We start from the raw sequence: 22,393 nt of genomic DNA, 5'->3' as shown, positions 1-22,393 counted from the left end.
AATAGTGATTCTGACTAGTCATTACAAATATTCAATTAGAAGTAATACAAATTAAATAGATACCTTTAGTCACTATTTGAATAGACAAATATGTACTAATGAACAGTTACCAATACAATATAGGGACTAAGTCACTATTAAAAGTTACTAATTACTAAAACAAGTCCTACCTTTAAAAAACTAAAAATAATTGTATGTGAATGTTAAAGGAGCTTGCCACATTAAACTGGTAAGACCTGAGACTCTCCTTTCCATCAATGTATGGATCTTCTGTACCTTTTCCACTATTTTTTGCAGTTTTATTTTGTTGAGTAGATTTCACACAACTATCATAATTTTTTATATTTTGCCAGAGCTCTTGTTTCAGGGTTAGAGAAAAAATAAAAAATAAAGAATGAGCAAATCTGTAAAAACAAACATACACTTTATTGAGGACATATGATACTTAACATAATTGTGTGTTATTAACAGTACATAATAAGATTTCCTCTTCTGGAGTCCAGACATGTAGTATTAACATACAAAATCTCAGCATTACAAGCGGTGTATACAATACATGATATTTTGATGTATATCTTTATATGTGTGGAGTCATCTGAAAAGGATTTGAGATGGATCCTTCAAATAAACTCGTTAAGACAGAGCTCCTGCTTACGAACAAAAGCTTTAGCAAATAATGAACCATTAAACCCATAATGAATTAAACATGGAATGCAACATGAACAATAACCTGAAAAGTCAAACCTCACAATTTCATACAATTCAGCATTTGTTCACAAAGAAAAATAAAGGACAAATCAACAGAACAGTATAAAACGAAACACATTAAATCAACATGAGAAAAGGAAAAAGTAGAAGTTGGTCCAAGCATTTGCTTTAGAAGCATGTTCCCCTGTGTAATCCAGCTATATAATCCATACTGGCATGCTCAGATTGCTCAATCAGAGATGCCGTACGATGTGCGAAAAGGGAGGGTTCACCACCTTTCTCAAGAATACGCTTCTGTGCTCTATATTACACGTGTCCACAATCAATGAACTTTACAGGACGTGCAAGCTCACAGAAAATGCCAAGCAATAAGGATTAACTGGTATTTTATATTGTGTAGTTTTGAAAGCATGTTAGATAGCTTTAGTGAAAAGATAAAGCTTTGCATTACATGCAAACATGCATGAATGTGTGTGTGTGGGGGGCCGGGCACTGAATACACCAGGACCACCCCTCATCAGGACCGTGCACCACGGAAGTGGTCATTATTTACAATTAAACCGTTTCTTAAGCCTCTCTCTCATTTCTTAACTACCTACAGTTCCCTATATTCCTCCTCAGCACAGGTTTTAAGATCTTAAAATAATCTTTCTCCGTCTCTAGGCACAGAGATCCTACATGAACTAATCCTTAATAAATGCAAATAAATGAAACCCAAACTCCTACTTCTGGCCAGACCGCAGCTACAGTCATGAAAATGAGAGTATTTAGGTGTTAGTCTTTGGCATGGTATTAGAAAAGCCATTTCACATTTATCTACAGTAGAGATACTCATCTAAATCTACAGCTGACAACTACTGTACATCACATAGAAAATATCCCTTAGTACATTGCCGGGTGAGAATAACTGTTTCGAAGTTTACGGATTTTAAGCTATTTGTGAAACCAGTCAACCCTGGACCTGAAACCTGCACAGATGCTTTGAGTGTCAAATGGGCCAGAGTTCTCATTGGTGCTGATCTACAATGAGTTTTGCTTTCCATATCTCAATTAAATTAGATGAAATTGGGGCGTTGATCCTAAATTAGCCCTGTAATTCCTCAGACATATGTGCAGCCTGATAGTAGCTTGTGTGTCTTGGGAGTAGACGTGAATTTTACAAGACAATCTAATACACTGCGCACACACACAAAAAATTAAATAAAAATAAAAAAATCAATACAAATCAATCCTTAAAGAAAAAATTATCAGAAAAGCAAAATTGTGTTAGATAATAACACAAGAAGATGTTTTTTAGAGAAAACATCTTCAATGAAGTTTATTTTTCTGCACAAAATTCCATTTCACGCACAGTCAAGTGAGCCCATATGGATGCGTTTAGCACAATGAACGACAGGCGCATGTGAACATCACACGTTCTGTGCCACTGATGAAATTTGACGCAAGGACAAAATAAAGATGTATCGGCACGTGGAAAACCGAAGTACTACGGCGGTCAAATTACTTTGACATTTACCCTATTTGCATTTTTGTTTCTTGTTTTAAGTATAAATCTCACATATTTCTTTTTAATTTACACAAAAAAATATTTAAGCCTTTTTTTAAGATTTATGCATCTTAATTTCAGAACAAATGTATCAAATTAAGTAATCTTTGAAAAAATTTAATTAAAACAAACTTAAGTTTTATTAATTTAATATTGTTAAAGATTATTCAATTCAATGCAAATTTGTTATGACGCTGAAATATGTAAAATCTTAAAAATAGATTTTCTTTTTTTTTTTTTTTTTAACTATATGCTTCAAACAAAACAAAAATAGGCCTAAAGGTTTTCATATTCTCCAAAAAAAAGTCTTAATATATTACACAGTTTGCTTTTTAAAAATTTAATTTTTTTTAACTTGTTTTAAGGATGTTCACATGAAACGACAAATATTTTAGCCTTTTATTTTATTTTTTTTTATTTACGCATTTCAATTTCATAACAAAATTTCATCATATTGAACTATGAATGTTTATTATTATGTGACTATTATTATATTTTATTAAGCATTACTTAATTCAATTTTAATGGAATTCAGTTATGAAATGTAAATGTGTAAATCTTAAATAATTTTTTGGAGTGTACTGATAAAGGAAATAATTTTAGCAATGTAACAATGTCTTAAGTGCTGGATATGGGTATTTATTTTTTTTTTTTTGTCTTATTTTTCGGTAAAAACATCCAAACATCTTAAAATAAATAAATACTTGTGAAACAAAATGACAGGAAATTAAGTCTTATTTTCAGAGAAATCTTACAAAATTGAGTATGGGTTTTTGCTTATATATATATATAAAAAAAAAAAAAAACTAATTGCAAATGAGGTAAAAAACCAAATTTGTCTTATTTTTCCTTTGAATCAAGTTTTTTTTTTTTTTCTTAACCCATTGGCAAATAGTTTTTTCTTGTTATAAGCAAAAACGTAACTACATTTTGCTAGACTTCTTTGAAAAGAAGACTTAATTTCCTGTCATTCTTTTTTGCAGGTTTTTTATGTTTGGATGTTTTTACTGAAAATCAAGGTAAAAATACTATTTTTTCCTCCCCTTTTTTGCCATGCATGTAAATGTAGATGTGATGTGGTTTGTGTTAATACACCTATGAAACAGATTTCTTGAACAAACCTCTATGTGCTGTATGTATTCTTGAAAAAGTGCATGAATGGTCCTAAACTCAAGAGTTCCAGCTGCCCGACAACATCCACACACAGTCAGCGCTGAGAGAACTACAGCCACACAATCATCTTACTCACAGTGAAAGTTTCTGAGGTGTCCATCAAACTTCTTTAAGGAGTGTCCATTACGATCAGCATCACTCTCACTGGCCGACACTGCTGTGTGCGCTCCTTCAGACCTGTGCTCCAAACACAGACTCAACACATCTAGATTTAGCTCACATTTAGCAGGGAACACAGCTGATCCAGTTAAGCTGAGTCTAGATTTGAGTCAGCATGGGTGACAGGTTCTGACCCCATCCAGCCATTACCACATGTAACCATATTTAAACAGTTGTTTGATTTAGAGAAATTTTAAAAAGAAAAGAACAGAAAAGATTTTACATTTGCAAAAACTGAAAAAAGTAGAAGAAAACAAAACGAGTTGCAGTGGTAAAAACAAATGACCATAATAATAATACATGACAAAAAAAGATCACTGAGTATTAACAATCCAGTTGTGTCCCTTCTTCAGGTAAAACAGCTCCCTCAGAGGGTTTGGCACAAGACTCGAGAGAGAGTGTGAGAGATACAGTATAGTCTACATGTCTCTCTCTACTCGCCTCCGCCGCACTGAAAGAGAGGAAAAATAGACGTGTTAGTAATCGTATCATTTCACAGAGCTCAGTGTCAACATGCCGTGTGAACATGCTGTGAGCTAGGAGAACCTTTAATGAGATCTGCCCATTTAAGAGGCTTAATGAATCAAATGTGTTAGTCAAACCTTTATCCTGTTACACCGCTTCACACATTAACGAAATTTCAAATTTAAGGTGCGCTCAGCAAGTTTTGTGTTTGTCACACTGACACCTAGTGACATAGATGCAGCATCACGCAAGAGCAAAAGTAATCTGATTACAAAGTAATTACTTTAAGTCAAAAAGTAGTGTAACTTTACATTTAAAATTTTATAATCAGATTACAGTTACTAACGTTTAAGTTAATTACTTTAAAGTACATCACTTGAGTGTAAAAACAAAAGTAATGAGTAATGGGATTACTTTTTCATGAAGTAATCATTAAAGTAATCCAACAAAATGACAGCCACTTCCTCTTTAAACCATGCTGTTTTGTTCAATTCTAAATAAGGCCTGAATTGACTGCAGTGTGGATCTGATAACTTATCAGACTCGTATAACCTGATCCAATGTACAGATGAGTCATACAAACACTAACAAAACCACACACATTCTCAGAACATCACCTTATAAGACCTTCCCATTCGTGCTGTTAGATGCATGCCGAACATCAGAGGTTAAAGGTTAAACCCCATGCTCTTACACTAATACCTAATGATGCGTGTGACACTGGAATAGAGCTCGATGCATGGCATCATGTCTTACACTCCTAAAAGCGTGTAAAACACAGTCTCTCTGTGTGTGTGTGTGTGTGTGTGTGTGTGGGGTAATATAATAAGACTTGAGTGCAGGAGACAGATCCAAACATCACACACACAGAGAGACAAGATAAAGTACCATGAACAATGCAGTAAAGATTCTTTAGAAAAAGGGTCATATTTTACATATATTTATCCACATTTAATGTTAGTAAAGTTTCTTACACCTAAGATAATATTGTCATAATTTAGTTTTATGACCTTATTGCACCCTCTCGCTGAACCTTAATTAGGCTGTTTTTTCTACTGTACCTTTAAGAACTCTGTATGTAAATGGATTCTGTTTGATTGGCTGATCTTTTTGCATGAGAAATGAGTAACAACATGGCTGCATAACACTTGTGTTACTGAATACTGAATAGGTGTTGATGTGTACACATGGGCAGATGTGTAGTAATACTGTATATGGGTGTTGTTTTCAACTTCAAGCACTTTCATGTCCCAGAGGTTTATTTTTATAAAAACAAACAAGATTTCAACTTTTTTTCCATTATGTTATGAAGGTCTCATTAAAACTGAATTGGAAACTTTTTACCAGGCCTTATTAATTTATTTTTTGGTACTTTTCAAATGTGTTTTATGTACAGATTTTACTATTTTAGTTTAGTCCCTGACCCAGACTTTCAATATTAAACTATGAAAATCCATCATAAAAATAATAATCATTACATTTAAAAAAATATTATCTAACTAACTATTAAAAACAACTATCATCTTAACAAAGAGTGAAATATACCATTTAAATATTTATTGTCTGAAAATAATTTCTAGAATTTCTCAAATTATGACCCCAAACATACCTCCAAAGTTGTGGCAAAATGGCTTAAGGACAACAAAGTCAAGGTATTGGAGTGGCCATCACAAAGCCCTGACCTCAATCTGATAGAAAATATGTGGGCAGAACTGAAACAGCATGTGTGAGCAAGGAGGCCTACACACCTGACTCAGTTACATCAGTTCTGTCTGGAGGAATGGGCCAAAATTCCAGCAACTTATTGTGAGAAGCTTGTGGAAGGCTACCCAAAACATTTGACCCAAGTTAAACAATTTAAAGGCAATTCTACCAAATACTAACAAAGTGTATGTAAACTTCTGACCCACTGGCAATGTGATGAAACAAATAAAAGCTGAAATAAATCATTCTCTCTACTATTATTATTCTGACATTTCACATTCTTAAAATAAAGTAGTGATCCTAACTGACCTAAGACAGGGAATGTTTTTAATTAAATGTCAGGACTTGTAAAAAACTGAGTTTAAATGTATTTGACTAAGTTCTTTGTAAACTTCTGACTTCAACTGTATATATATATTTATTATTATTATAACCATCTAGAATTGATGGTTATTTGTTTTATTTGTGTACAATAATGTGCTTATCTGTGTAAAGTTAAATTGTAGCACAGGTGCAGTGACACCCAGTATTTTCACAAAGTTTAATAGCATAAGTATTTAAATGCATAGATATTTTCATGTTTAGCAGTGAAGTAAACATACTAGCGCAACAGCATTTCACAACGCTAGAAATGTCCCACCCCTTACTGAAACAGAAAATATGATTGGTTAACAAATATCCAATCGCGTCTGAAACAAATGTTCTGAGTGGTCGCTCAGCTGAGTCGGACTGTCTATCTTGCCGTGCCTTCGGGTCAGGGCTGCCGCCTCCTGCAGCTCCGTGTGCATTTAGAGAGAATCTCTGTCCACTTTTTAAAATAAAGAAAAGCATAATTCACTCAACGGTGCTGCAGCATCAGATTGAAAAGTTAAAGGTCAAAAGCCAACTCATGTTCTGGTGGTCATACGTATCATTAGGGGACAATAATGAAGGGGCAGTGGTAGCTCAGCGGTTAAGGCTCTGGGTTACTGATCAGAAGGTCGGGGGTTCAAGCCCCAGCACCGCCAAGATGCCACTGTTGGGCCCTTGAGCATGGCCCTTGACCCTATCTGCTCCAGGGGCGCCGTATCATGGCTGACCCTGCACTCTGACCCCAGCCTAGCTGGGATATGTGAAAAAGAAGAATTTCACTGTATATGTGCAAATGTATAATGTGTGATAAATAAAGAAAATTATTAATTATTTATTACTCATTTTAGCAGAGCAAACGCAAAATCCTTAGAAAGATACACTCACTGAGCATTTTTTTAGGAACACTTTGGTCCTAATAAAGTGCCAGATGTGGCTGGTTGTAGCCTATTCCCCTCAAGGTTTGACATGTTGTGCATTCTGAGATGTTATTCTTCTCAACACAATTGTACAGAGTGGTTATCTGAGTTACCATAGCTTTTCAGTCAGCTAAAACCAGTCTGACCATTCTCTGTTGACCTCTCTCATCCACAAGGCGTTTCCATCCACAGAACTGCTGCTCACTGGATGTTTTTTTGTTTTCTCTATACACTCTAGAGACTGTTGTGCGTGAAAATCCCAGGAGATCAACAGTTACAGAAATACTCAAACCAGCCCGTCTGTCACCAACAATCATGCCACAGTCCAAATCACTGAGATCACATTTTTTCCCCATTCTGATGGTTGATGTGAACATTAACTGAAGCTATTGACCCATATCTGCTTGATTTTATGCATTGCACTGCTGCCACACGATTGGCTGATTAGATAATTGCATGAATAAGTAGGTGTACAGCTGTTCCTAACATAATGGTCAGTGAGTGTAGGTGGACATAGGTGGAGTGTAGGTGGACATACCGCGTATACTTGTATATGCGCTAGATTACACTACTGGTCATTTCCATCACAGAATTCTATGAAACATAATACAGAATTTGAGATGTGCTGGAAATTACACAGTGGTGGGAATATTTATGACTTTCAAAAAAATGACAAAAAGTCCATAAATCTCCTGCGATGCAAGGAGATAAACATTGTTAGTAGAAAAAAAAAAAAAAAAAAAAAAAAAATTATGTGCATTATGTTTTAATGAGACTTTACTTTCTAGAAATCCTCAGTGCTAAAACTGCCCAAAGTTGAAGAAACACTCAGATTTAATAAACTGATGTTTTTTTTAAATGACCCGTTTCTGCCATTTAGTTTCAATAAATGTTCTGAGCTAAGTGAGGACGAAGTTTTGAGAATGTTTGCGTATGTCTACATACTGTAATTCATCAATCCCTTTAATTTTTACACGTGCAGGAAAAATTCAGTTTTACATCATATGTCCCCTTTAAAGCTTCACCATGGTAACAGCAGAGAGAGTAGAATGAGGGAGGACCAGTTATGACTCGCAGTAAGCCCCTCCTCTCTTCTGTCAATCAAACTCCTGTCCGTTTCTGTTGCGTGTAACCCATGTGTGAGAGAGAAAGTGTTCTCACCCTGGTCGTTGTTTTTTGTGATGGCTGCAGAGGCACGAGCTCTAGGACCCTGCTGAGTGAAGTGATACCCGAACTTCACAATGCTCATGTTCTGTTCCAACATCTTAGCGATCTCTATCTCTGTTGATGTGCCAAGCTGCTGTCGCTGAGAACCATTAACACACACGTCAGAGACATTTCTATCATATGTGATTACATAAGCCCACACACACACACACTTCTCACTATGAACAACATTTGCATTCATTTGCATAGCATCTTGCACGTCAGCGTTTTAACACATTTCAACACAAGATGCAGTATGATGCTATTATTGCATGTCAATCTTCCTACTTTATTGTTATCAAAATTAACAATCAATTATTAATTAACATTAACACCGCAGGTCTCCAAATACCATGTGCACGTAGCCTATTTTTTTTTACAATTTAAATATACTTATGAAATGCAAGTGGTAGAATTTTCATTTTAATACATTTTCAGTCCACTGTAATTTATTGCATTTATGTTTAGTATGAACTTAATTTAATTTATATAATTTATTATCGTTTATAGTAAATACTGTTGAATGGAAAACAGATCTGACTTTCTCCAATAAAACGTTTGTGTGGAAAAATATAAAACTATCGATTAAACGTTGTTGATAAAAGTGCATCATGGTAGCAGGTAGTACCTGGAAAGCGTGATTGCTGCGACTCTCTGATTGGTGGATCTTTCTCTTCAGGATCATGGGTAGTGTAGTTTCTTCACCAGGATTTATGTTATTTAATGTAATGTGATTTTTAAAAAGCAATGTTGAAATAACAGACTGATGGCTATGACAGAAGCATACACCATCAATTTACAACCCCTAAGCTCACGGCAAGTCTGTTTTTGGAGGGTTTAAAAGTAATCGTTAAAAATCAATTCCCATATGGAAAAACAAATGGGATTTTTACTTCTGGAACCAGACTGTTGTGCTCTATAGTGCAGGCCAGTACTTATTTGTTCATCTTCATTAAAAGTGAAATGAAAAGGCTAATATTTATTGACATGAAATGAAGTTGTGTGAGTGTGTTTGTACCTGGTTGTCGATCTTGATCTCTGAGAGCGTGTCATTTTCCCGCAGAGCTTCTACCAGAGCCTGAACTCCTACACTTGTGATGAAATTAGACTCCAGGTTCAGACTCCTCAGGGTCTTATTCTCTCGCAGCATATCGGAGAATGCCTGCATCAACACACAAACATCTTTACAGACAACCACATTTACAAAGAACAACCTCAAAGTTGTTAACTGGTTAAACAGCCTTCTTCAGAGGTTAAACAAATCCTATTTACAGTTGATGATATGTTGCGCCAGCACAAACAGCAGTGATGGCAAAACAACAGCACAAGAAAACACTTACAACACAAACGCTGTAATGCCATCAAATTAATCTGGTTTTGAAATTCCATGATTTCTAGAGTTTACTTTGCATAATAGGTGGCACTCGAAGCACAATTAAGACACATCCCTAAAGTCAGCAGTCATTACATCTCATTACAGATCTGAATTGAATCGGTCCCTCACCACGGCAACGGGGTCGTTGCTCCTGGTGGCAGCCATACTGAACTTCTTCACATGAGTGTTCCTCTCCATGGCTTTGGCTAACTCCTTCAGAGTCGGGATTGGAATGTTCTGGAAGAAAAGACAGATTTGTTATGCACAATTAAACCATCTGGCTCATATATGAAATCAATAGACTGGAGGACAGAAATCAATTGTCAAATGTCCAAGCACTCGTTTTAATGCATTCAGCATAGTAAACTGGGTTTCTTTACCTTTATGTTGTTGAGATTGACTTCCGTTAGTGAGGAATCATTGGATTTTATCCGCTGTAGAGTTTCCTCCACATTTGTAGGGTTTGGTGGCTCATCAAATACTGGCTTTACTTTCTCTCCTTTAATAACATCTATGACAGAAGTACATACACAAATTAGCTTTAACTGTGTCAAATTAGTGTGAGATAGTTAAATATAATATATAAAAGAATATTCTGATAGAAATATGACATTCAAAAGTGTATAAATGGATGCGTTATAAATGTTTTCTGCTGAAAGAGGAAGTGAATGAACTCACTGTTATAACCATCTTTACTGGTGCTGTCGTAACTCTGCGTGCTTGTCACCAGTGTGTTCACGCCAAGAATAGCTACACGAAAAACAAAACACATGAAGGAGTGGGGTGTACATCCAAAAAAGGTTGAGATCTATAGCAAAAATATTCTCTAAAAACACACGAATGAGCATGACTGCAAGCAAAAAAACAAACACATTTTGCTTAAAATTAGCCATATTCTACATATTTATAGCATTATATTTCAGAAAATGCCATTTTTTTCAGCTTAGTTTGAATTAATGGTTAAGTGTTGTGAATTTTACGAGTATGACATAGTACAACCCCAATTACAAAAATTTGGGACAATATGGAAAATGCTAATAAAAACAAAAAGGAGTGATTTGTTAAATACTTTTCACCCTGTGCTATATTGAAAGCACTACAACAACATATTATTGTTTTACCTAAAAGCATTGAATGCTTTTCTTTTTTTTTTTTCTTTTTTTTTTTAAAATACACTCAAATTGCAACACACTCCAAGAAAGTTGAGACAGGGAAATTTAGGACTAACAACAATCTGATGAGCTGAAATAATAAAGCGATGTGAAACAGGAGATGTTTAACAGGTGAGGCAATCGTGTTATAGTATATAAAAGGAGCCTCTAATAAAAGCCCAGTCCTTCAAGAGCAGAGATGGGTCAAGGCACAGAAATATGCAAATAGATGTGTCAGCAAATAATCCGGCACTTTGAGAACAATGTTCCCCAAAGACAAAGTGGAAGTATTTTGGGCTTTTCACCCTATATAGTGCACAATATAGTTAAAAGATTCAAGGAATCCAGTCAAATCTCGGTGCGTAAAGGGCAAGGCCGAAAAAAACTTCTGAATGTGTGTGATCTCTGATCCCTCAGATTTCACTGTCTTAAAACATAGTTCATCTGTAAAGGATTTCATGACATCGGATGTCATTCATGGCTCGGGAATACTTCGGCAAATCTTTTGACAGTCAACAGCATTTTCCGCTGCATCCACAGACGCAAGTTAAGACTTCACTATTAAAAGGAGAAGCCATACATCAGCACTGTCCCGAAGCACCGCTGACTTCTCTGGTATCGGTCTCATCTGAGATGGAAAGTAGAACAGTGGAATCGTGTTTTGTGGTCAGACGCATCCACATTTCAAATTGTTTTTGGAAAAAGGAAGAGGACCATCCGAGCTGTTATCAGCATCAGGTCCAAAAGCCAGTGTATGTCATGGTATGGGTATATTGAGGGCACCATTAATGCAGAGAAGTATGTACAAATTTTGAAGCAACAAATGCAAGATGTGTAGGATGTCCCTGCATTTTCCAGAAGGACAATGGCAAACCACATCCTGCCTGGATTACAAGTGCATGGCTGTGTAAGTAGAGACTGTGGGTGCTAGATTGGCCTGCCTGCAGTCCTGATCTGTCTCCAATTGAGAATGTGTGGTGGATTGTGAAGCGCAAAATATGGCAACGAAGGCCCCGTAAAATTGTGCAGCTGAAGACCTGCATAATGGATGAATGGGGGGAAATTCCGCTTGCTAAACTCAACAAACTTGTGTCTTCAGTGCCCAAATGCTTATGAGTGTTATTAGAAGAAATGTTACACAATGTTAAACACTCGACTGTCTAAATGTTTTGGAATGTGCTGTAATCATCCGATTTCAAATGAGTGTATATTTAAAAAAATAAAAATATTTATAATAAATTCACAAGGTAAAACATCAAATAATGCGTTGTTGTAGTGTTATAAATGTAGAACAGGGTGAATCGAATTTACAAATCACACTTTTTTGTTTTTATTAGCATTTTCCTTACTGTACCAACTTTTTGGGAATTGGGGTTGTACATCAAACTCTTAAGAACCAAATCTGGTTGTCCATATTAATATCCCTTTAAGAGACAAAATTGTCTGACAGAAATGGGACATGACAAGCAAAGGATTCTTCTCAACATTTATTTGCAATCCCTCAATACTATTTTTATATCTTAATATGGATGAGTTATATTCGGCACAGCTGACTAAAAACACTAACTGCATAGAGAGAATAAGCGTCTGTGGTTTATAATGAAGCATGCTGGGAGGGAAAGCAGCCAGGAGCAATCATTTAAAGCAGCATGCTGAAAGAGACAGAGGGTGTGTTTGCTATGCTATATTCTTAAGCTGTGAATAGTTGCAGCATGGGCGTTCAGACCCCCAGAGTCAAGGAGGGGATGTGAAACGATAAAAACAACAGAGAGAATGACAGAAAATACTAGAAACAGCTCGTGCTGTTAAGAGTTCGCTCTCTCTATTAAACAAAAAAATGTATTTTTTGTATTAAATTTTGCATAAAAATGTCTTTACTTTTGGCAGTCCAATCAAATAACGATGAGTTAAATAAAAAAAAGAGATGTTGTGCACAGTATCCATACTGTACTGTATACTGCAGAAACAGTACGAGCAGTATGTTAGTATGATATTCTGAACAAAGTCTCTGTGTGTCGTTTTGATCATTTCTCTGTTTGTGAGTCTGTCACTAGCTGTCTTTATGGTATGATTTCTTTCTGTACCTGCCAGATCCCCCAGTTCAATGTCAGTAGCGCTGGACAGTGCCTCTTCCAGTTCCGGGTCAAGGGTTGTGGCTTCCTCCTGATGCAACTCTATTGGCTTCTGTTTGGGCACCCACACCTTTCCTGCAGGACCAAAAGAAAGTAGCGATCAGTCACATAAATCTGTCTATAAACAATAGGGCTGGGTGATATACTGAATATTCATGATATATTTATGATGATTTGGCTGCCGATGTAAAATCAAGCAACACGCTCTTTAAGAAACGTAATGTCCATTTGTTGCTTCCATTGTAAGGGTCTCACTGTAACACAGATTTTTGCTTTTTTTAAAGAAAAGGAGGGACAAAGCTAAATACATTTTTGTGGTCAATATTAAATCAATATTATGCTACAAATGCTGTTGATTGAGCTCAACTTGTATTGAACATGGAACATTCCTTTAATGTTATTATTAAGCTTTACACAGAGTTTATAAGGATGAAAGTGAAGCAAAGCAGAGCTGGTATAGTTAGAACAATCCAGGAGCAAATTGCTCTACCTTCGGACATCACCATAAACACGACGGATAACGTACATCTGATCTGCACCGAATTCAGCACGTAAAGAATATAAGAAATGCACATGGCCGTAAAGTTTTCCACATTGTTGTAGCTGTTGTTTGCGTCTCCCTGTTGACAAGCTAGTTAACTGACTTCTTTGACGTGCTACTTTGACACAAAATGTCAAGCGGAAAACATCTATGTGACGTCCTTTCTTCACACGCTTACATATTTGATTACGGATAGTGTCATGTAAACTAAATGAAGACTGTAGCTCGACAACGCGATAGTTTGATTATAACTGCCCATGTAAACACACTCAGTAGTGATCCGGTCACAATGTGTCTTGGGTGCATTTACACTTGCCATTTGTTGTGGTCTAGTGCTATCTGATAGCGATCTGATCCAGGTGAAAATGGGGCCTTTGTGAAAAACAGCATGGACAACATGCTTTGATTATTTTTAACAAGATTTTTACTGTATTTTTCATCTTGCATTAAACATTATGAATCTACTTGGCTTAACTGTTTATATCGAGATCACAAGATATTTTTTGAGCTACATCATCAGCCCTAATAAAAACTGAAGACCACAGCACAGCAGCAGAGAGAGAGACATTGGGCTATTGGTCATTCAGACAAGAGTATGAATGGCTGGTGTTGATGAACTGGACACACAGATAATGATGGCACACAGGCCCATCATGATAACAGCTTCACCTCATAAGACTGCATTTATGTGCTATCAGACTCTCTCTGAAGCTCATAATGAGGCTGTGTAACATGAGCCGGTCTTGTGACGAGCTCGCTCTTTCTGTAAATTGAATAGCACAGTCTACAGCCTCATTCAGGACATGTGACTGCTGCTGAGCTCTCTCACACTGTGTGTTTGTCTATGTGAAGTGTGGGAGAGGAGATGTTCTGCTAGACCAAAAGTATCTCTTTTGTTTATCTATTCATTTTAAGCACAAATCATGCCGATTTTCAAGGTATTCCAGTACTTACATTTCTAAAAGCTAAAATCAAGCACTTTAAGCATTTTAAGGACCTTGTGTGAACCCTGACACCCTGTCTACACTGGAAGCTTCCGCTGACACGCTGCAGCGGCATGAGGCTGCCTACACTGGACACGTTGACACAAACGTTCTAAACCGTTTCATTTATGTAGCTGCACCAGCGCATGCAGCGCAAAATGGAACGCGACACCCGTTTATTGCCGGAGCGATGGGCGTGCCGCAACGGACGCTTCCAATGTAGACAGCATCATTGATTATAATGGGGTTCTATTGCTTTTGACGCGACACGCCACTCATGTCCGGTGTAGACAGGGTGTTACATTTGTTCTTTTGTACATTCATTCTTTCATACTGTACATTTGTTCTTTCTGGTTCATTCTTTCTTTTGTACATTTATTCTTTGGTACATTTGATCTTTCTGTTTTGTTCTCTTGCAGCCCTTTGTTTGCTTATTCTCTCTTTTGTTTGTTCTGTAGTCATTCTCTCTCTCTTTCATTCATTTTTTCATTCTTTTTTGCTCTTTTGTTTGCTCTTTCCTTCTTTCTCTTTCATTCTCTTTCTTTCAGAGGATACTTTGAATGGCTAGAACGCTCCATCATGCACAATATGCAATGGCAGTTGACAAAATAAAGCATACCCAAGGCAAAGGAACAGTTAACCCAAAAATGTTAATTCTGTTCTCAGTTACTCTCCCTCAAACAGGTGGTCATTCTGACTAACATCTCCTTTTGTGTTCTAAGGAAGAAAGAAAGTCACACAGGTTTAGCACAACATGACGGTGAGTAAATGACAACAGAATTTTCATTTTTGTGTGACATCTCCCTTTAAGTATCACTAACAGCAGTTGCATTAACCGAAAATTCTCCGTCATTTACCAATTTCTTTAAAACATTGACGGATAATACCAAATGCTTTCCATCATTTCGACACATACGGTGTATAATATTATATATAAATAAAAGAGAAAACTGTTTGCATAATTTTTTATTTAACTCTCTCTCTCACGTTTATTGCCTGGTATTAGGATGCATTTGGGCGATCCAATCACAAGTGGACACGCGCCATTGCCATTTACAGAAACATCACCATTTACACCTAATCGTATTATGTGTCCCTTTTGACCACTTCTGTTAGGATTTAGAGGGGAGTGCCCCTCTCAATGACTGCATACATCAATCATTACAGTACACCAGTTTATTACTGCATGATAATGAATTGCAAAAAGTACAAGAACAAAAAGCGTGAAAATAAATGAAAAAAAAAAAAATATCGGCTCACCATTTCTGCCACAATTGCTTCTATACGTGCATTTAATCTTAATGCAAACATGATATTTGGAGCTGAATTTTCCCTGTTATTTCCTATTTAACTGATCAGATGTGTTTGCTTCTCATCTGACACTTCAACCCTAAGATCCTTAGAGGACAAAAATGTCCGCATCAAAAACGTCATGGTTACTTGTGTAACCTCCGTTCCCTGATGGAGGGAACGAGACGTTGTGTCGATGTAGTGACACTAGGGGTCACTCTTGGGAGCCCGAGACACCTCTGGTCTTTGATAAAAGGCCAATGAAAATTGGCGAGTGGTATTTGCATGCCACTCCCCCGGACATACGGGTATAAAAGGAGCTGGTATACAACCACTCATTCAGGTTTTATGCTGAGGAGCCGATATAAGGTCTGGCCATTTCAGCGGGTAGTTCAGCACTGTGGCAAGAGGGACACAACGTCTCGTTCCCTCCATCAGGGAACGGAGGTTACACAAGTAACCATGACGTTCCCTATCTGTCACTCACTCGACGTTGTGTCGATGTAGTGACACTAGGAGTCCCTATACGAAATGCCACAACTGGCTGAACTGTGTTACGTGAACTGGCGGTGTGTGGTGGGCAGACTACTGTGTGCCTCATAGCCAGCACACCAGGTCGACACGTAACCTCACCCAACATAGTGATGAGTGTCAAACGGCCCTTTTTGGGGACAAGTCGACTACCCAAGAGATAGAGACAGGCTTAACCCAGTGATGGCCTCTTTTCCCCTTCTCTTTTTTCCACTCCCTAAAAAAGAAGGGGGATTATCCGACTGGGCCGCCAGGTCTAGTCGGGGGGTGTCTCTCCCAAGGGGAAGACACAGCAGAGACCACACCTCGCCCAAAGAGAGGGGGGGATATTTAAGTGGAAGGATACGTCACATGGTCTTTCCAACCATGTGGAGAGTCTTCAAGGTAGATCCTGCCCAATGGGGGAGGAGTTACTACAAACATGGAGACTGGGGCAGAGGGGCTCTGCCCAAGGAACGCAGTTTGCCAACAGGGAAACGAATTAGCGGAAGATATGTAAATCGCATGGGGTTAGCCTTACAGGGAACCGCCACATGCAGAGCACCTACCACAGAACAGGACTCTTAATTAGCACGTGTACTGGGCCGGCAGCGAATCTCTCCGAAAACTCGACTGCAACAGGGCTCGGAGGAAGTCAACCAGGGAACAAACTTGTGAACTCAACTGGAAATTAATGGCGCACGTCTTCAGCTCAAAAGTAGGTGGAAGGCGCTATGTGCAAGCCATACACCTGGCTGGCTATCCCGGGCTTATCCGCTTGTGTTGCGTGCCACTACCTGGGATGAAACCGGTTCCACCCGGAGGTTGTAGAACCTTGCAAAGGTGTTGGGTGTCGCCCAGCCCGCTGCTCTGCAATGTCCGTTAGAGAGGCACCTCTGGCCAGGGTCCAGGAAGCCGCTACACCCCTGGTAGAATGGGCTCATAGCCCTACCGGGGGCGGCATGTTCTGGGCGAGATATGCCATAGTTATGGCGTCAATGAGCCAGTGGGCGATCCTCTAACCTGACACTCGCGGCCGCCTGGGAAAGCATGTCTGTCATTTCGGCATCGGCCTGTGACTGGGCAATCGTCCTCGAAGGGGGAAGCCCAGCTGAGGCTTCTGCGTCCGACTGGACAAGCCCGCTCTCCGATGCTGCGCTCGAGAGCTCATCATCTTCGCAGGCTCCGAACAAGAAGCCAGACTCGCCGTGAGACGAGCCGGCGAACTCATCTGGAAGCCCGATTGGGGCAGACGAGCGTGCGGGGGAATGGGAGGTCCGGGGGGGGTACCCGGCGGAGACGATCCCATTGGGGTCCCCAAATCGCCCCCAGTGCTAGCCGCACTGGCCTCATACCCGTAGGTAGAAGGACCGAGGCTTGCTTTTCTTACAAAAGCAAGCCACGACCGCAACATTGCCATGGTCATGTTCTTGCAATGAGAACATGAACCATCCACAAACGCTGCCTCCGTGTGGGTCGCGCCCAGACACGAAAGACAGCGATCATGACCATCCGAAGTTGAGAGATAACGACCGCAACCAGGAGCAACACACAATTGGAAAGGTATCTTTAAAAAGATGTGTCTTTAAAAAGACGTTCCGTGTGTGCCGCTCTTTTAGAGAAATATATACTCTTTTAGAGGAAAAAAAGCTCTTTCAGAAAATATACTCTCTTGTTTTTCTGCCGAAGCGCCCAGGGGCATTCTCTGCAGTGCACCAGTGCAGAGGAGGGAGAAGCCGCTGAAATGCCGACACAACGTCGAGTGAGTGACAGATAGGGAAACTGCCATAATAATATTATATTTTAATATTATTTTCCACTTTCACTGAGTGAATTTTTTTAACCAACATCAGTCCTATTCATAACTACCAAATATTCTTTCATTTTCAGAATTTTAACCCTTTAAATGCCAGTTTGTTTATATAATGACACTGTTGTTTTTTTACACACACATTTCTCAATACACACATACAAAACATACTCTGACATCCATACCAACACACCCACACAATTTTAGCTGCATCATTTATTCAATTGGCCTGCAGTGCTCTATAATACAACAAACAGAAAATAGGAAAAAAAAGCATGTATTTGCTCCATAGGCTAAACATGAGAAAAATGGCACCATCTGGTGGAAAATATTTAAAATTTTAATTTTGAAGCCAGGGCTCCGGAATGAAAGCATAATATCACAGAATTCATGATTTTATGCTTTAATGGCACTGGGATTAAAAATATTGTTTTAATGGGTTTCAATGGGGACATTTTTGTCCTGAAGGTCCTGAGTGTAACTATTTTGTGTACACAGTGTATTATAGATGCATTATAGGAACTGATATTCCCCCCAAAACACACACCTTTGGCAAAATGTGTGCTTTTGGCATTAACACAGCCAAAATGATTGAAAAAAAAAAAAATTAAAATGTCCCAAAGGTCACACAAGGTTTAAGTTGATACACTATATTGCCAAAAGTATTCGCTCATCTACCTTTAGACGCATATGAACTTAAGTGACATCCCATTCTTAATCCATAGGGTTTAATATGACGTCGGCCCACCCTTTGCAGCTATAACAGCTTCAACTCTTCTGGGAAGGCTTTCCACAAGGTTTAAGAGTGTGTTTATGGGAATTTTTGACTATTCTTCCAGAAGCGCATTTGTGAGGTCAGACACTGATGTTGGACGAGAAGGCCTGGCTCGCAGTCTTCGCTCTAATTCATCCCAAAGGTGCTCTATCGAGTTGAGGTCAGGACTCTGTGCAGGCCAGTCAAGTTCTTCCACACCAAACTCGCTCATCCATGTCTTTATGGACCTTGCTTTGTGCACTGGTGCGCAGTCATGTTGGAACAGGAAGGGGCCATCCCCAAACTGTTCCCACAAAGTTGGGAGCATGGAATTGTCCAAAATCTCTTGGTATGCTGAAGCATTCAGAGTTCCTTTCACTGGAACTAAGGGGCCAAGCCCAGCTCCTGAAAAACAACCCCACACCATAATCCCCCTCCACCAAACTTCACAGCTGGCACAATGCAGTCAGACAAGTACCGTTCTCCTGGCAACCGCCAAACCCAGACTCGTCCATCAGATTGCCAGATGGAGAAGCGTGATTCGTCACTCCAGAGAACGCGTCTCCACTGCTCTAGAGTCCAGTGGCGGCGTGCTTTACACCACTACATCCGACGCTTTGCATTGCACTTGGTGATGTATGGCTTGGATGCAGCTGCTCGGCCATGGAAACCCATTCCATGAAGCTCTCTACGCACTGTACTTGAGCTAATCTGAAGGCCACATGAACTTTGGAGGTCTGTAGCGATTGACTCTGCAGAAAGTTGGCGACCTCTGCGCACTATGCGCCTCAGCATCCGCTGACCCCGCTCTGTCATTTTACGTGGCCTACCACTTCGTGGCTGAGTTGCTGTCATTCCTAATCACTTCCACTTTGTTATAATACCACTGACAGTTGACTGTGGAATATTTAGTAGTGAGGAAATTTCACGACTGGACTTGTTGCACAGGTGGCATCCTATCACAGTACCATGCTGGAATTCATTCTTTCACAAATATTTGTAGAAGCAGTCTGCATGCCTAGGTGCTTCATTTTATACACCAGTGGCCATGGAAGTGATTGGAACACCTGAATTCAATTATTTGGATGGGTGAGCGAATACTTTTGGCAATATAGTGTAACAGGCAACCGGCAAAGATAAAAAATAAATAAGTCTTGTTTTAGCTCAGCGTTTGAGGTAAAACTTTAATTGCGCTTGAGTCAAAAATATACAATATATCCACTGTCGTGTATTGCTTATGCCGTTATAATGGATGCTACACCCCTGAACGTAGCCTCAGTATTTATGAAATGCAAAGAAGTATGATGGAAATTTTCCAACTCAGTGTCAGAATTACGGATAAATACTGTTTCTAGCACAACCTCTGATCACCAGTAGTAATACAGTAGTGATGCTTGTTTTTGCAAAAAACACCCATTACATGTTCCTGAATTTAATTCTTCAATATTCTGGATCAAGATTTGTGCAGTTCCTCCAGTCCATCCATTAAAGCATGTATGGAACATTCCACTTCTTGACAGATTCTGAGAGAGATTTTTAAGGGTTGCTGATGTAACAAATGATTCTAGACATTTATGTATGATAGAATCTTTCCAAACATCAAAAAAACTGCTGACAGCAGAACTACAGCTCACAAACCTCTCTTTACACAGAGAGAAACATCTAATTAACCCTCAGCTCTGGCCTGGGCCTACACAACAAACACACTCATACTTAGTTCCCTTCCTTTCCATGTTCACTAAGTGTTTCTGAGAGCAAAGTCAATCAGTCAGACCTGTGAGCACTGGAAACACATTGCCGTTTTCATATAATTCAGAGAGACTCCAACACATTCATTATTACTATGAAAGATGCATTTTCATAGTGGCTCGCATGTTCACGCAAACAAAAACAACTGGATGCCAAGCAATGGTTAAAGGCAGAGGTACTCATGTTATCGTTTATAATCAGATTTATATTCGTGGCTTTGACGTTTAATCCATTCTTTTGCCATTTCTTTTCCTCTATAATGGTCCAGTAACTTAACAATACTGAGAATTACTGTAAAGGCTCTAGAAAATCGACACCTCAAAATTCTTGCACGTTAATAATTGTCATGACAACATCACACGGGCCACAAAAAGATGTTTTTTGGGCCGGATGTGGCCCACACGCCGGTTGAAGAGTACCATGGATCTAGGGTGTGCTTACATAGAAAAACTGCGCAGACGGACGCAAAACAGACATCTTCAATAAAAGCATGTGAGGAAGTTTAGGTGTGGGTCATGTAAAATATATTATTAACACTATAGCTATTTGTACGTGGGGCACAAGCGCTCCAAAACAAAATGTTAGTGTAAAGCCTTGCTTTTGTGTTCCAATAAAGTCATACAGCATAGGAACAAAATGAAGATGAGTCAATTGACAGAATTTTCAGGTGTTAGGCTCTCAAGAGTCATTGCTTAAATCTGTGACTGCTGCTCTTGAATTCCTAACTGGAAACTTGTGTTGTTCACTGTTTCCAAACAGAATGGCTACAAGTGTTAAGACCTTTCTGATTGTTCTGGACACAAGAGAAGGCTTTGAGTTTTAGGTGTGGCTGAATTCCTTCACGGTGGAAATACTCTGCATGCTACAAACATTTTATAAGTGCAGGCAAGAAATCAGAATCAGAATGAGCTTTATTGCCAAGTATGCTTCCACATACAAGGAATTTGTCTTGGTGACAGAAGCTTCCAGTACACAACAATACATAGATAATAATAAAATAGAATAAAATAAAAAGCTAAAAGAAAATACAAGTATAGAATATGGAGACATATTAGTAAAAAATCATTTCATGGTGCAGAGCCACTGGTGAGAGAGTCAGAGGAAGTCTGTATTGGGGCTGTTCACATAGGGTGTGTTTTTGCATTCTGGTTTAGCCATTTTTTAATAGCTGGTCTATGCACACATGTTCTAGATGGATGTTTCTGATAGCTATCTGAGCACCAAGGTTATTATAGTTTTGGGTTTTTAATTTAGTTTACATTTTTATTTCGTTTTCAACTTCAAATGATTATTTAGCTTACTTTCAATTATTTTACCAACTGTATTAGTTTTAGCTTAGTTTTTCAAATAATTTTAGTTTTTGTTTTTATTTTGGTCTCAGTATATTTTAGTTTTTATTTTTTATTTCTATTTTGCTTTGCAGGTGCACTTTTAAATTTGTTGGGTTTTTACTTTTCAGATACGTGCCACATGTTTTACTCGAGAAACAACTAGACATTTTGATTTATCGGCCAAAGCACAATATACAAAAAAACTCCCAAACGCCGCTGGTATGTCTCCTTCCGGTTTCTCGTTTGAAACTCATGGCCAGTAGATGGCATGTTTGCGAAGCAACAAAATGTAATTTTTGTTTTAATTTGGTTTTTCTAGGTTATTTTTTGGAATTCAGTTTTAGTTTCAGTTTCAGTTAACTACAGTATAATAACCTTGCTTCAAGACCTGGTAATTAAAATGAACAACACAGGGTAGAAATGTATTAAAATGGGTTCTTATGCAACAGAAACCACTAAGAACAAGCAGCACTGAAGTCAAAACAGCAGGACAGCATGATGTGGATTAGATCACCCCACAACTATTTTAACAAGCACA

General features: G+C 38.5%; 1 protein-coding gene across 1 annotated transcript in view; it reads right to left on the bottom strand.

Annotated features, from left to right (window-relative positions):
• Positions 1–407: 407 nt before the first annotated feature.
• The window catches only part of tmod2 (tropomodulin 2), a 54,547-nt gene continuing 32,561 nt past the window's right edge, over positions 408–22,393 (bottom strand). The window contains exons 4-10 of the mRNA XM_051656724.1: positions 12,840–12,962; positions 10,283–10,354; positions 9,985–10,115; positions 9,734–9,841; positions 9,248–9,391; positions 8,185–8,329; positions 408–4,037 (exon numbers count right to left, since the gene is read on the bottom strand). Of these exons, the coding sequence (XP_051512684.1) occupies positions 4,006–4,037; positions 8,185–8,329; positions 9,248–9,391; positions 9,734–9,841; positions 9,985–10,115; positions 10,283–10,354; positions 12,840–12,962 (755 nt within the window). The 3' untranslated portion in view covers positions 408–4,005. The remainder of the gene's footprint in view (positions 4,038–8,184; positions 8,330–9,247; positions 9,392–9,733; positions 9,842–9,984; positions 10,116–10,282; positions 10,355–12,839; positions 12,963–22,393) is intronic.

The sequence above is a fragment of the Myxocyprinus asiaticus genome, chromosome 26, assembly GCF_019703515.2.
Source record: "Myxocyprinus asiaticus isolate MX2 ecotype Aquarium Trade chromosome 26, UBuf_Myxa_2, whole genome shotgun sequence".
Taxonomy (NCBI): Eukaryota; Metazoa; Chordata; class Actinopteri; order Cypriniformes; family Catostomidae; genus Myxocyprinus; species Myxocyprinus asiaticus.
The sequence above is the reverse complement of the archived record's forward strand: the minus strand, read 5'-3'. Positions and strand labels throughout refer to the sequence as shown.